The sequence below is a fragment of the Fusarium graminearum genome, chromosome 2 (assembly GCF_000240135.3).
Source record: "Fusarium graminearum PH-1 chromosome 2, whole genome shotgun sequence".
NCBI lineage: Eukaryota > Fungi > Ascomycota > Sordariomycetes > Hypocreales > Nectriaceae > Fusarium > Fusarium graminearum.
The window spans coordinates 1,818,040-1,831,422 of NC_026475.1; the positions used below are offsets into that span (position 1 = coordinate 1,818,040).

Consider the following 13,383-nt stretch of genomic DNA (forward strand, 5'->3'; position numbering starts at 1 on the left):
GTACCTTGCCCATTCCTGATCCTGATTCAGCGGTGTAGTACAAGCTCTACTGCACACAGCACGCGTCAGAAATACCACTAAGTAGCCAACAGGGGCCCGATTGCATTTACCTGCGCCCTAAGAGAGGAGACTTAATAACCCTAGAAAGAGGTGTGCATATGTTAAGGAGAAACGACGTTCAGTACGCCGGCAATCGTCACGAAAGTGGTTACTGCCTGTACGGCAGCACTAATGTAAGCTGCAAGAAATGCCAGGTAGCATTGGACAAGGGCCCCGGCAGACATCAAACCTATTATGGACTGGCCATTGCCGACACATGATATCTTAGCATGGGCTAATGCAGCTCATGTCCTGCGTTGTCCGTGCAGAAGGAGAACTTGTAGGACGCGTTGGAAGCGATGGAAACGATGCCAATTGCATCAGGCCTCAAACCTTAACGTATGGTTCTCAAGGACGCAAGGCAAGCGAGCAATCGATGCATGCAATGCAATAAGAGCCGCTTTTTTGCCACATCAACTGGCATATGCAGGGCTTGAGAAAACAAGAGAGGAAACAAGACGTTGAGGCGTCGACTACTGCCAGCTACCACAAAAAGCCATCTTCAACCATACACTTCGGGGTAAGAATGGTGCAGCAAAAAGAGCCCTTGTCACGGGCCAGGGGTCATTCAACACCCTTCAATTATTGAGTCGTGGTACGGTGACGTTGCAGTGTGCTTTCTCATCCTATCAGAGGGTGCTGATGAACATCAAGCAGAGCTGCTTTGCATCTCAATCGCTTACAGAATTTCAGAGCAATTGCGTTTTTACACACACCCAATGACGTTTGCACCCGGTCTACTTACGCCAGCAATCGGCAAATATTGTGGTTGCAGAGTGATATACCATGATTGTTTTGCCGCTTAGCAGTAACGCCTCTTTTACCAACACCAGATGTCTATATAGCACTTTCTTGGCCTTCAAGTTTCCACCTCTTTCGTTGGTCTTCTTACTCTTCCCAGAAACCTGGGAAAAGGTACTCAACCTTCTTCATGGCCTCGGGGTTGCGGCCCGCAGGCTTGGTCATAAACTTGACGGCTCCTTGAGAAGAGCCGGCCAAATGCTTGGCTAGAACCAAATCGCTGTTTTCGAGCTCGGCGAGCCGATCCAGCACGCCAGCGACGAGGCGCTTGGCGTTCTCGTTGTTTGCCTTCATGTACTTCAAAACCAACTCGACGTTGACATCCTCAAACGAGTGCCAGCAGTCGTAGTCAGTGGCCATGGCGATTACCTGGTAAGCTAGCTCAGCCTCGCGGGCAAGCTTGGCTTCGGGAAGCGTCGACATGTTGATGACCGAACCGCCCCAGGATCGGTACATGTGCGACTCAGCACGAGTCGAAAACTGTGGTCCCTCTAGAGTGTGTGTCAGATCATGTTCAGATCAAGAATTTTCAGAGCAAGTCCTTACCCATAACAACGACAGTGCCCTTATCGTGCAATACGACGCCATCGCCCTCCATATGAGCTGCGCAAGCCTTGACAACGTTGGCAAGACCTGCATCAAAGGGATCAGCGAACCCAACGTGTCCAACTACACCGCCCTCGAAGAAGGTGAAAGGTCGGACACCCTTTGTGCGATCGATGGCCTGGTCAGGAAGCACAAAGTCCATAGGCTTGATCTCCTCCTGCAGCGAACCGACGGCGGAGAAAGCAATAATGGATCGAACGCCAATGTGTCGTAGAGCAGCAATGTTGGCACGGTTAGGAACCTCGTGAGGAGCAAACTGGTGGTGAACACCGTGGCGGGCAAGGAAAGCGACGTAGCCTCCCTTGTGTGAGAGGATCTGGATCGGCGACGCGGGAGCACCCCATGGTGTGATAGGGTTCAGGGCAGCAACAGGCTCGAAGCCTTCGAGTTGGCCGAGACCAGTACCGCCAATAACGGCGATATGGACAGGCTCTATAAGAGTAAAGAATCAGCATTGCGCCTGCGACGATTCGGCAGGGTCGGGTTCGTCGTTTGGGTCTGCGTACTGTCAAAGGTAGTCGGGAGGTCAGCCATTTTGAACAATTGAAACAATGATGGATTTCGTAGGACTTGAAGCTTGAAACGGTGATGATGACAAGGTAGAGGTTGTCGTCGTCGCCCAGAAATATTTGTCGCGATAAGACTCAGAATCTACCCAACTGGGTACCCCGCCATATCATGGCCAAAATTACGTGCTTGGGCTATTCAATGGAGGGGTCGTGGACCCTTGGAAGCTCTGCTATTGGTTGAGCCATCTGAAGATGGTGAGGTCTTTGAGATTTGGGCGATGATGACAAGAGTTCGCTGTCGATATTTGAGTAACTATTATCTAGTTACCTTATTAGATATCCTGTTTGAGGCACAATGTATGAGTGAATGAGATCAATAGAAAATATTGTATTGGCGGCATCATAAGTCCTGATGGGCGTAGTGTGAGACTTGGAGTCTCGCCTTCTAGCTCTATATCTTCATGGCACTGCATCTGATGAACATTCAGGTCGATCTTTTTGAGTTGGATCTGAGCGCCCTTTGCTATAGAAATCTTTTGTATTGTTCAATATTTTTGTTCTAAGTATGTTTTGCTGGTAGTTGTTCAAATATTTTTTTGTCACTGTTGAATTGCTCAGGATGGCGGGGTTGATTTTGAATTATGTCACCTGCAGTATTTTTACTGCCTAGGTAGGTACTTTTGATACTTGCACCTGATAGCAAATAACGTTTGGTAGACGATAATTTCTAAACAAATTAAGGTATCAATCATTCGTCTTCGAAAACTGGACTGTCCTCTTCTTTTCTTTTTTATTTGCCGCCTGCTCAAAGCCTCAACGTAATTCTTTCCTTCCTGCTCATGCTGACCAAGCTGCGGGCGGCCAAAATTTTCCCGAGCTCCGCCAAAATTCAACCCACCACAACCTCAGCAGCCTAATTAATCACCACGATACATATCATATTCGCCGAGAGCTGCGTATATCATGACTCGGGTGGACGAAATGACGCGACTACAAGATAATGAGACTCTATTGATAGAGCCGCAAGAAGACGGTCACTACGATGAAACAATCGAGGAACGATGCTTCTCTGCTGCCCTCATCTGCCTTGAAGGGCACTATACCCAATCCCCTCCCATGGGACCGCACACAGCAGCCAAAGTGAGCTCTATGATCAACAAAACACTAGAAAAGACACACACTTTCCGCAAGGCTCGGTAGGCTGGCATCTCATATTTTTCTTGGGTTTCTTTACTGACCAGCATGTAGCGAGGCCGTCTCGAGAAATGTGGCGATTTGGATCTGGCTCACAAGGATTTTTGCGGCTGCTATTCCCAGTCTCACTACAAGATCCGTGGGACCCTTATCAAGCCTCAATGATCCAGAGAAAGGCGTCACCCCGCAAGAGAGCACAGCCTTGATCGTCATGAACCATGTGACGATAAGAGAAGATCTCGAAACTCTCATCAAGTTGATGCACATCGCGCGCAACTTGCTTGTCAATGCAGAGCCTGAAGTGCCCCAGGATATCTGTGCTGCGGTCCATTTTGACCAAATGGTCTACCAAACTATCATCCTCTGTGTCAACGTTACAAGCAAAGGTTATGATGGAGAGATCCTCGACGAGGCACAGAGGATAAAATTAGGCGGCGTTACAGAACTATGTGAGTGTCCGACAAATGTCAACGTCTACTACGTAGCCGGTCTAACATTCGCTAGACAAAAAGCTACTTGTGACATCGTTACAACAGGCACATAACTGGACAGCGAAACATGACAGGAACAAAATGTCATTCTGGTTTGACGTTCTCTTTGACGACGATGGCGCGCTTTCATGTCGCGATGAGAATCCCAGCGATACTTTAGGCTTCCAACCAGAAGAAGCCAAGAGACAGGTCCAACACTGGCTGGATAGGAATTCCAAGCTGTGCGACACTGCGAGGAAACTTCTTAAGGATCATGCCCAGAACCACGCAGATAAACCACCAGGAAACCTTGCTCCGATCCGACCGTTGGCCTGGAACTGGCTCCCAGACGGCTCTGTCGACGTTCCTGGAGACGTGACCAACACTGACGAGAAGATCAACCCAGTGTGGAAGCCAGATGAGACGGATAAATTCGAGCAAGATCGTGCTTACGGTCGCGTCTCAAGGGAGATCGATACCTGGTGGTTGAATGCTCGCGACCCCAATTATGATGAATGGAATGTCCCAATGCCTTCTGTGGAGTTCGCGCAGACTCGTCTTGAGCATTGCCGTAACAACCTCGTTCATCAGTACGCTCACTCTTGCGGTACAGATCGTTCGCCGCCTCCGGGTGTTGTCGAGGAGGAACAGCTATCAGACCACGAACATTGCCATCACTGCGAGCACGATGACTACGACCATACTCACGAATGCAACCATGATCACGAGCACGATCATGACCACGAAGACGACCATGAATGCGAGTGCGAATGCGATCATGACCATGACCATGACCATGAACACGACCACCATCATCATCATCACCACCACCATCACCACCATGGTCACGAGTATGCTCACGACTATGTGGAAGATATAATGGACGATGAAGATGTCGATGATGACGAATCCTACGGGGAGGGGCCGTTGACGGGACTACTTACTGAGGTGCCCAACATCCTAGACCCCAAACAGATTGAGGCTTTGCACATGATCGTCAAGTCATGCATACTTGACAATGCTGGCTCCGGCTTGACTCGTGCGGGTGAGAACCTGCAAAAGACGCGCTGCCGAATGTTCCTGGCACTTGACTGCGGAAAGAGCCTACTGCGAGAGATGCTAGTGTTCATTGCCGTCTGGGAAAAGGATGAGCAGTCACTGATCTTCCAGGTGACAACTCAGATCGTGGAGGCTCTTCATCACAGCGCTTTAATTCCATATGCGTGGAACTCTTTGCGCATAGCAAAGGACATCATCTCACCAGCACAGACAGTTCTCCTGCGACTTGTCAACCATATGTTCAGAGCTCGAATCAACAACGCGGCTTCTCAGGAAAACAAGGACAATGCTCGCGACATCAAGCTTGTGCACTTCTTCCTGAGCTTCTTCCGAACCCGCATCGTCCCAGAGTGCGCTGCCTTGATGCACCTCCAGGCTCAGATTCGTGAAGAGAACTTTGATCCTTCCGAATTCCCCGTGGACAGCTGGGATATGGAGCGTGCTAAAGATGGCTTAGCTCAATACCTTGACTTCCTCACAACAGTTGCCGAGACGATGGACACTCGGGCGAAGCTCATTGAATGGGAGGCTGTCTACGACCTCATCACCATTCTGAGTGGACTAGAGGCCGGAGTGCCCAAGAAGCCTCTAATTGAACTCCCGAAGCGATCGCCACGAAGCGAAAACAGCGGCAACCCTATGGTCGAGCGACCCTATTCATCCGCAGACGACGGCATTCCACCTTCGCCACCACCCCCTCCTCTGCAAGAGCCAGCTCATAAGTTCCCCTGGTCCGGAATCAAAGGACAGATCTTTACTATCATTGCTACTCTCCTACAACCACCCCCTGGTCAGAGCAGTCCAGGTAACCCCGACGTGCAGATGCAGATGGTCAAGTACAACGGAATCGTGCCTCTACTCAACTGCTGTGCTTACGACGACCACAACCCTTTTGCCAAGGAACGAGTGACAATTTGCCTCAAGTGGTTGCTGGATGGATGCGAAGCTGCCAACACCTTCTTCCGAGAGCTTGTCAATCTTTCACCTCCGCCCAACCTGCGCCCCCCACCCGGTGGTACGACTGTCTCGACGATCAGAGTCGATGGCATCGAAGGCGACGTCAAGGTGCAGGTCCGCTCAAGTACGGCCGGTCCAAGCGAGCAGGAAACAAGCGATATTGTGGATGGAGCTGGAAGAATCGATCTGAGCCAACCAAGTGGACGAGGCAGCATCGAGGATGATTTCATGGCATAAAGGGATGGGTGAGGATCTGGTCGGTGTCACGACGAACATACGGGGCATGAGGGATTACACGAGAACATGAGGCGTCTTGCGGATAGAATGGAAAATGCCTTGGCCTTAGGCTTGTTTCGTTTTTTGAGAAGTTCTTCGCAACAGTGAAGACAGGAGCCTGTGCTGGCGTTGACATTCTGAAGTTGCATGAACATGGAGTTCATTCGTTTATTCTATATACATGGGTATGTAGACTATGATTTACAAGCCCTTTTGCTCAAAATGTCGCTTACGTGACTGGTTAAGATGCCGCTATTGATATCGGAGGTGGTGTCCAGAATAAGGTGGCTGCGTTTGTATATACAACACATGACGTTTTATCCTCTTGTCTTGTCAAACGTCAGATCATCGTGGTGTGCTTTCGGTCACACTTTGATTGCATTTGTCTCAGGTCTCTCTAGTCCCATCACTCTTGGTAGACTGTTTTCTTGCTAAATCCTCAAGTGGCTCTTGAATTGTTCGGAGAATCCCGCACTGATCGTCGTTAACTGGCCGACAGATGTCTCTCCTCTACGCTCATACCCCTTCGATAGACCCTGCCAGGCGGGTTACTAAAAAATAGGGACTTGAAGCAGAACAGACGAAATCATTAGTCCTTGCTTAGGCCATACATACACTAAGAGTGATCTAATATTTATGTCAACGACTAAATCAGTACCGGTTTTTATGCAAACCACCTGCCTGCTGATATTTGCGCATAGCCCCACGATTTATAATTGGAATCTTCGATCGCTTACCAAGGCGAGTCAGTTGTGGTCAATTCTCGATGCTGATGCCAGAGGCTTTCTTTGACCATCGCCGCCGTTCAATATCAGCACCGTAGCACATGTTTATTAAGTGATACAGGCCACCTTTCAACAAACCTCGGCCTTCTCGGCCTCCATTGTGTGGCAGAGGATATATTGACAAGTGTGAGATGATGATTCGGTTATTGCCGCAGCAGCAAAGTCTGCTGAAAAAATGAGAAGTGTGCAACTCCGATTATCAAGACGAGCAGATAAGCCATCCACCTCCCCCCCTTTTCAACCTTCGCAGCCTCCTTTTCTTCTCGGTGGTACCAAGTTTTGCTGTCAGAGCAACAATGCATGCTCAACATGTTTCAAGCATATTCTACCAGTGCTAGATCGAATCTTGGCTGGTTAATCGATCACTCAGAGCATGATCGATCGTTGAAGAAAGATGCAACTGCCGAGAAGGGAGTTTGCATACACGATCGGCGTATATTCGAGGGTATTATTACCATGATATAGGAGAGCCTCAGGGTCCCAGAAGAACTGTCCGATAAAAGCATAAGGAATGAAATTATTAGGTCATCTTATGCTTCTTAGATCATACTCTTTAGGCTATTTATTTCTGTGCCCAAAGACTTAGGGGGTCAATTTTTCTGCTACCCAGTAGGAGAGGCCTCTTTCATGTGGTTCGAAGCAGACCTGGCAGGGCCTCCCTGCCGATCGGCTCACGGCTCCCCCATGAAACAACCAATTGGTTCTCGCTTGAAACTTGATCTGCGCCTTTGCCATATTAGGCGGTGACAGCTAACGGGTTGAGAGACCCATTCAGCTTGGCTATACTTGCTTTGTCTTGGTTGGTTTTTTGTCTCGATCGCGTGAAAAGACAGGGAGGTGTAAAGATCGAGACCTGTCAGCAAGGGCTGTTGTTAGGCGATTCGGAAACGCCGGTCAATCACAAGATAAAGTACTGATTGTATGTAACAAAACCAAGTTGGAACAATTATATTTATTGTATGATCGGATACGATAATCCACCTAATAACAGGATGTTCGGTCGTTCATGTTGCATTGACGATCTCATGCCATATTGATCAGCTACTTTGATGCCCAACTGACTCCTGCCAACTCCTTGTTCCATGATGAGGAACAGGTAATGAGAAATAGACAAGTGTACTCCTGAAGCGCCTAACAAGATATGCCCATGCCTGAGAGCAGAGTCTATAATAAAACGAGAAAACAAGATCTTTCCCGCGAACCATGCTGCTGTAATATTCAAGCCCGAGCCCGAGTTCCAGCAAAATGCAATCTAAAAATCCGTAACCTTCATGGCGCGTAAATCATCAAGATATGATAGTAAAGACCCAAATGATGAACTAAAAAACAACGCTAAACCATATGTTGTGATGAATGTGACCTTAACACCTTGAAGTGCTTCCAGTGTGATGAGCTGTAACTGTTTTGGAGAAAGGAAATGTAGAGGGTATCGTAAATATTCGTGAATGCCTTGAAGCAGTGATACCGGAACGACATAAAGAAACCAAGACCCAATGTCGAAGCAGGGGAGGTGAGGAGAAGACTGAAGTTTGTGTCGGTACTTTGGAATTTTGAGTGTTGTTGTATGTTTGGCGAGGGGTATATCCCTGCCGTATAGTCGTAAAGGACAAGGGGGACGTGAGGTATAAGATGAGAGTCATCTCATCACATTGTTTTCATTGTCGTCGTTGCCGTCGAGTGTTGTAGTCGTTTTGAATGGCTGTGATCTAATCCATTTCACATAGAAAGCCGATGCAGTAACAGGTGCCAGTGTTGTCGGCAGGGACTGGAATGATGGTCAGGAGGTTGTTGAACGGCTGCCCGTACTTCTTGTAGTTGGTGACAGAAGTCTGAATCTCCATCCCAGCCATGAGAGCCTGGCGCATGCGATGTGAGGCGACCTTGTCTGCACCCTTCCTGTCGGGACGACGCTCCTGGCCAGGCGGTGCTTGGAGGAAGCGACAGTTTCGGCCTACGGCTTCACGAGAAGAGTATCCGGTAAGATCAGTGAAAGACTCCGAGACGTAGATGACGGGAGCATCAGCTCCGGCCATGTCGCAAACGACAAGGGCGACAGAGCAGTCGACGGGGCCCAAAACAACTTGGGGGTTTGGTCGTCCCATTACTCGGAACTGGTGATGGTTAGTAAATGGCAGGTAGAGTGAAATATGCAAGCTTACCAAGATGGACATGATATCAATGCCACTGGGAGCATAGAGGCCTGGGTAGATGACAGGGTCTTGAACTCGACGCCAAGTGCCCGCGGAGTTCACTGAGCCGTCAACGTTTAGAGAACCTTCTTGAGGGAACTCGTACTAGCCAAGTCAATAAGTGCTTCTTGAGAAATGTGATATCTGATAGAAACTCACGTTAAGAGCATTGACTTCCCAGGGATTCATGGCGGGAACTGTCTTAGATGCCATGGTCGAACAATGAGGAGAGGGTGAGCGTGAGGATGAAAAGCTCAGATGTAATGGTGAGTTGTTGATGGTGCGCATTGAGGCCGTCATATAAAGGTTGAGGAAAGAGATAAGTATGCAGCTGTATAGAGCTGGTTCCGTATGGGCTCAGTGCGATAGGGCCAAGTAAACCAGGGATAGGTCTAGTATGACGGCGTAAGCGGTTGGTAAGGTATCAGTGGAAGCGGATATGCTGGAGGATGTGACTCGGTATCGGATGGCAGACTGATCGATTGAGAGGAAGGGATGTTATGAGTGTGGTGCATGTATGAACTGGCAGGTAATAAGCGAGAAGGAACTCGTGGAGTTTTCTGGGATGCGGCTGGTTGGATAGTTATCACAGGTCAGATTTGCAATAACAACCACGGTAAAGTAGCAGAGGCGGAAGCTTTGAAGACTTCCGAATGCAAATCGCGATGGACCCTGAGAAGCGAAGAACAACGACGGCCGATATTTGGGGGCGTGGAGACGGACCGAATGGTGTGGGTGTAGTATTCAGATGTTAGTGTTGGTTGTCATGATGCTGATGCTGATGCTGATGTGCCGCCTGTCATTGGGGTTTTGAAGAGGCGCAGTTTGATTGCAGAATATGGTTTTAGAACAATGACCGAATTGACGCTTTTCTTGATGTTGTAGTTGAATGAACTGTGGTTCATCGCAGTGCAGCTTGTACTACAGCCTCATCTCTACTTTACCTACATATTGACCGAGAGAATCGGTAGTGGCTGAACAACCGTTCAAAAATGAGAGGGAAGGGGTTTGAATCATGAGACATGAGGCGTATCTGCAGTACAAACGTCGATGTGGGTAGGGATCAGACATGAACGATTGGTTGAGAGTGTTCGATTCTCATGATCCCCGAACAGTTGGAGAGATCGTTGTTGGCCGGCTCCTTACGCACGATCGGTACCCATCGGTCTACTTCTCCACATTAGAGCTTGAATCGACTTGTCAGATTGGTGAAACCAGAAAGGTACGTCTTCTCATGATCGCCGGGGACTTTGGTCCGCCACTCTGGATCGGTGCAATTATTGTGTATCTTCTGATCTTGTGAATCGGCAGTTCTTGTAGTTGCGACAATCGGGGGCTTTTGGCTTTTGCTTGCTTTCAGATGAATATCAATCGGGTTTGTGTTTTCCTGATCTTTTAGATAATAAAATCGTGTTTGTTGTTCGTTCTTGGCGCTCAAGTTCCATCAATGGCTGAGAATAGCTTTCGATCGATGGTATTGTTGCTGATGAGACCGTGAACCCCATCATAATCATATTCCATAGCGCGTCATCGATTCGGCGGCCTGCCATGCTCACAGGCGTACAAGACAATATCTGGACTCGTTCTAGGCCCTCTGGCTAAGAAATGAATACGCATAGCTGATGAGCCTGAGAAGCGTGGCTACGGAACTTGGCTTTGCATGATCGATACTATCGCCGATGCGCCATGGTAGAGACGAGAGAAATTGTTGGTGTTGAGGCGTGATGGCTCGCTAACGCTTCGATGGGCGGAACCAAGTCTTGTTCGCCTCGATCAAGATGGTATCGGGATTTTGGGGGTGGGGAATGAGGCTGCCCGTTCCCGAAGCTTCATTTGTTGCTGGTCAATACAGGCACACAACGTCTGAGACAAGGATCTAGGTTCTGCCGGTCAGCATGTTCCTAGAGCAGATTTATCGAAAAGTGCATCGAGATGTTGGACAGGCCATAGCATTGTTCCTGAGGGTCTAGACCCAGCATCATTACTAGTGACGTTTATGGGTTATGAGCTGAGCTTAGCTGCCCCGTGCGATGATGCTTGCACACTTTTACTGATGTTGTAATTGATGGATTGATTCGAATTGATCTCGATGCACCTGCTGTGATAGTTGTCATTCTGTCAATTTAGATCTATTTGATGCAGTCCGACACTTGATGATTGTTTTCGGCCATCTCGCAACTGAATCAGGACTCACACATCAGATAAAATATCAATGACGGCGATGCTGCCAGGTTCATGAGGCTAGCAAGGGAGGGACCCTGATTGACATCGATTCTCAAGGGTTGTCGAGATCGGCGGTTTGCAGTCTTGGACCCTTTGCGGTGTCTGGCTCCCCGTTGGGAAACAACATCGAGATGGTGGTCAGCTTAATGTCTGTAACTGGACTGCAATACGGTCATAGCTACTATCTGCCAATAAGAATTGCCAATGTTCAACCGTAGACTCGGATATTGTTTCTCTGGACGTGCTAAAGAAAGATATTTTGAGAATGGGAAGTTTCCATCAAACAATCCGAAATCTTGATTATATGTAAACGAGCCTTTTAATACGATGGGAAGGAAGGGCTATGAAGTACCTGCCTTAGTACCCAACCTGCCAATCATGGAAGGCACCAAATGGCAGGAGCTAGCTCACGATGGAAACAATTCGCAGCTGCTACAGGGTAGGTAGTTTAGTCGCTAATGCCCCACTTCACAACGTGTCCGCTTTCAATTTACGCGTCGTACCCAAATTGAACATCACGGCTGGCTTCAATATCACATCTACGGTACTATTCAACCCCCCCACAAGCCTATCATGTCGCGCAGACTGCTCAACCGCCCGGGCGGCCCATCAAATCCATCATCATCATCTACCACCGAACTGCCAGAGTACGAGCCACCAGCATGTCCTCTCACAGATGTGGCCTGTCGCAATCTCAACGACCTATCCAACACTCGCACAAGCGCCGTATACCAACAGCAAATCAGTGAGTCCATTCGACTCCTCGGCTTCAGCGTCAGCGACATACATGAGCGCTTGCGCACGCAGCGTGAGAGCCTCGCAAACCAGAAAGCCAGGAGAGAAGAAAAGGGCACAGACAAAACCGAAGACGAGCAACGCCTGGAAGCTCATCTCGAAAAGTTCGAGGCGCGTGTCAACGAGTTAACCGAATCATCCGAGAAGGCTGTTCGTGAACTTATAGACCACAGAGCTGAGCTTGAAGATGAAGCTGGTATTCTTAGCGAACTGTGCGACATCACCAGTGCTGAAGCGCAACAACAAAGACAACAGCAGGAAGAACAAGGCGAAGGGGATGACCAAAAGGACCAGGTAGCTGCGTCTAGCGTTATCGAAACCTTCAAAGACTTACGCGTCAAGAAGGACGCAGAATACAAAGACATGTCTGCCCACCAGCGGTACGCACTCAACAATGACTACGCTGGCTTCAAGAAGCTCTGGCACGATGCTGCGGCAGGAGAAGAAGGACCACCACTGCCAGATGCATCCCGCTGGTTCACTCAAGATGACGAACCCGTTATGGGCGGTGCTGATGCGGGCGCGGACGACGACGACGACGACATTGCCATTGCACACGAGGTCATTAGTGTCAACTGTCCTTTAACACTACAGCCCATGAAAGATCCATACACCAACCGAAACTGCAAGCACACATTCGAAAAGTCGGCTCTACTTGAATATCTGCCCATGCGAGGAGAATCCCAATGTCCACAAGCAGGCTGCTCACAGGTCCGTATATACCCATCATATTGTGGAACGTTGACTAACCCAAGATACAGAGTTTCTCACGTGCGCGATTCGACCATGATTTCTTTCATGATCAAGCTATGGTGCGTCGCATCAAGCGCGCCCGCCAGGCACAGGCACAGCAAGAGATGGAGATGGACGACGAAGACGACGCTGGTGGTGATGACGAAGTTAGGGTTAGAGGCCAACAAGTCGCTCCCGGAAGAGCACTCAAGAGGGAGCAAAGGGACGAGTGATCGTTGTGTCGCCTGGGGCCAATTGGATGATAACGCCAAAGATTATGTTTTTGTGGGTTCGAGAGGCTGTACAGTACGAAGAAATGATAGAATGATACCCCACCACAGCCACTCCTAACACTTGGTGCGCTGATGGATATTGCAACACGAAGTAATACTGGTGTCAAATGTGATATGAAAGGCGCATCACAAACAGGTCACTCGGCCGGAATACTGAGTGGAAGGATGCTGTGTAAAATGATAAAATCTTCTTTGTAAATATATACGACATCGTAGGGTATCTAACGCGGTTCATTACATCCACCTCTGAGCTGATGAAAACAGCTGCTCTAATTCAAACAATAAATACACCGTGGGATGCTTTTCCGACAGAATCCAAACCTGTATCCAGAATCATGGAGCATAACGCCTCGACTGTTTTGTGACAGCCATGTACTTTGTACCAAGATGATACA

At 48.8% G+C, this 13,383-nt stretch overlaps 4 protein-coding genes across 4 annotated transcripts; 2 read left to right on the top strand and 2 right to left on the bottom strand.

The window, feature by feature from the left end:
• Positions 1-820: 820 nt before the first annotated feature.
• Positions 821-2,118, bottom strand: FGSG_08458 (uncharacterized protein). The gene is made up of 3 exons (XM_011322008.1): positions 2,013-2,118; positions 1,447-1,938; positions 821-1,391 (listed from the first exon to the last, which is right to left on the bottom strand). Exons 1-3 carry the CDS (start codon positions 2,038-2,040, stop codon positions 988-990), a joined length of 924 nt encoding a protein of 307 aa, XP_011320310.1. The 5' UTR covers positions 2,041-2,118; the 3' UTR covers positions 821-987.
• Positions 2,119-2,996: 878 nt separating this feature from the next.
• Positions 2,997-5,932, top strand: FGSG_08457 (uncharacterized protein; the record flags this gene model as incomplete). The annotated part of the gene is made up of 3 exons (XM_011322009.1): positions 2,997-3,211; positions 3,264-3,658; positions 3,714-5,932. 3 exons carry the CDS (start codon positions 2,997-2,999, stop codon positions 5,930-5,932), a joined length of 2,829 nt encoding a protein of 942 aa, XP_011320311.1.
• A 1,781-nt stretch (positions 5,933-7,713) lies between these two features.
• Positions 7,714-9,216, bottom strand: FGSG_08456 (uncharacterized protein). Its single transcript, XM_011322010.1, has 3 exons — positions 9,105-9,216; positions 8,916-9,050; positions 7,714-8,867 (listed from the first exon to the last, which is right to left on the bottom strand). The coding sequence occupies exons 1-3, from the start codon at positions 9,156-9,158 to the stop codon at positions 8,463-8,465; spliced, it is 594 nt and encodes a 197-aa protein (XP_011320312.1). The 5' UTR covers positions 9,159-9,216; the 3' UTR covers positions 7,714-8,462.
• Positions 9,217-11,691: 2,475 nt separating this feature from the next.
• Positions 11,692-13,050, top strand: FGSG_08455 (uncharacterized protein). The gene is made up of 2 exons (XM_011322011.1): positions 11,692-12,674; positions 12,725-13,050. Exons 1-2 carry the CDS (start codon positions 11,742-11,744, stop codon positions 12,926-12,928), a joined length of 1,137 nt encoding a protein of 378 aa, XP_011320313.1. The 5' UTR covers positions 11,692-11,741; the 3' UTR covers positions 12,929-13,050.
• The last annotated feature ends 333 nt before the right edge of the window (positions 13,051-13,383 follow it).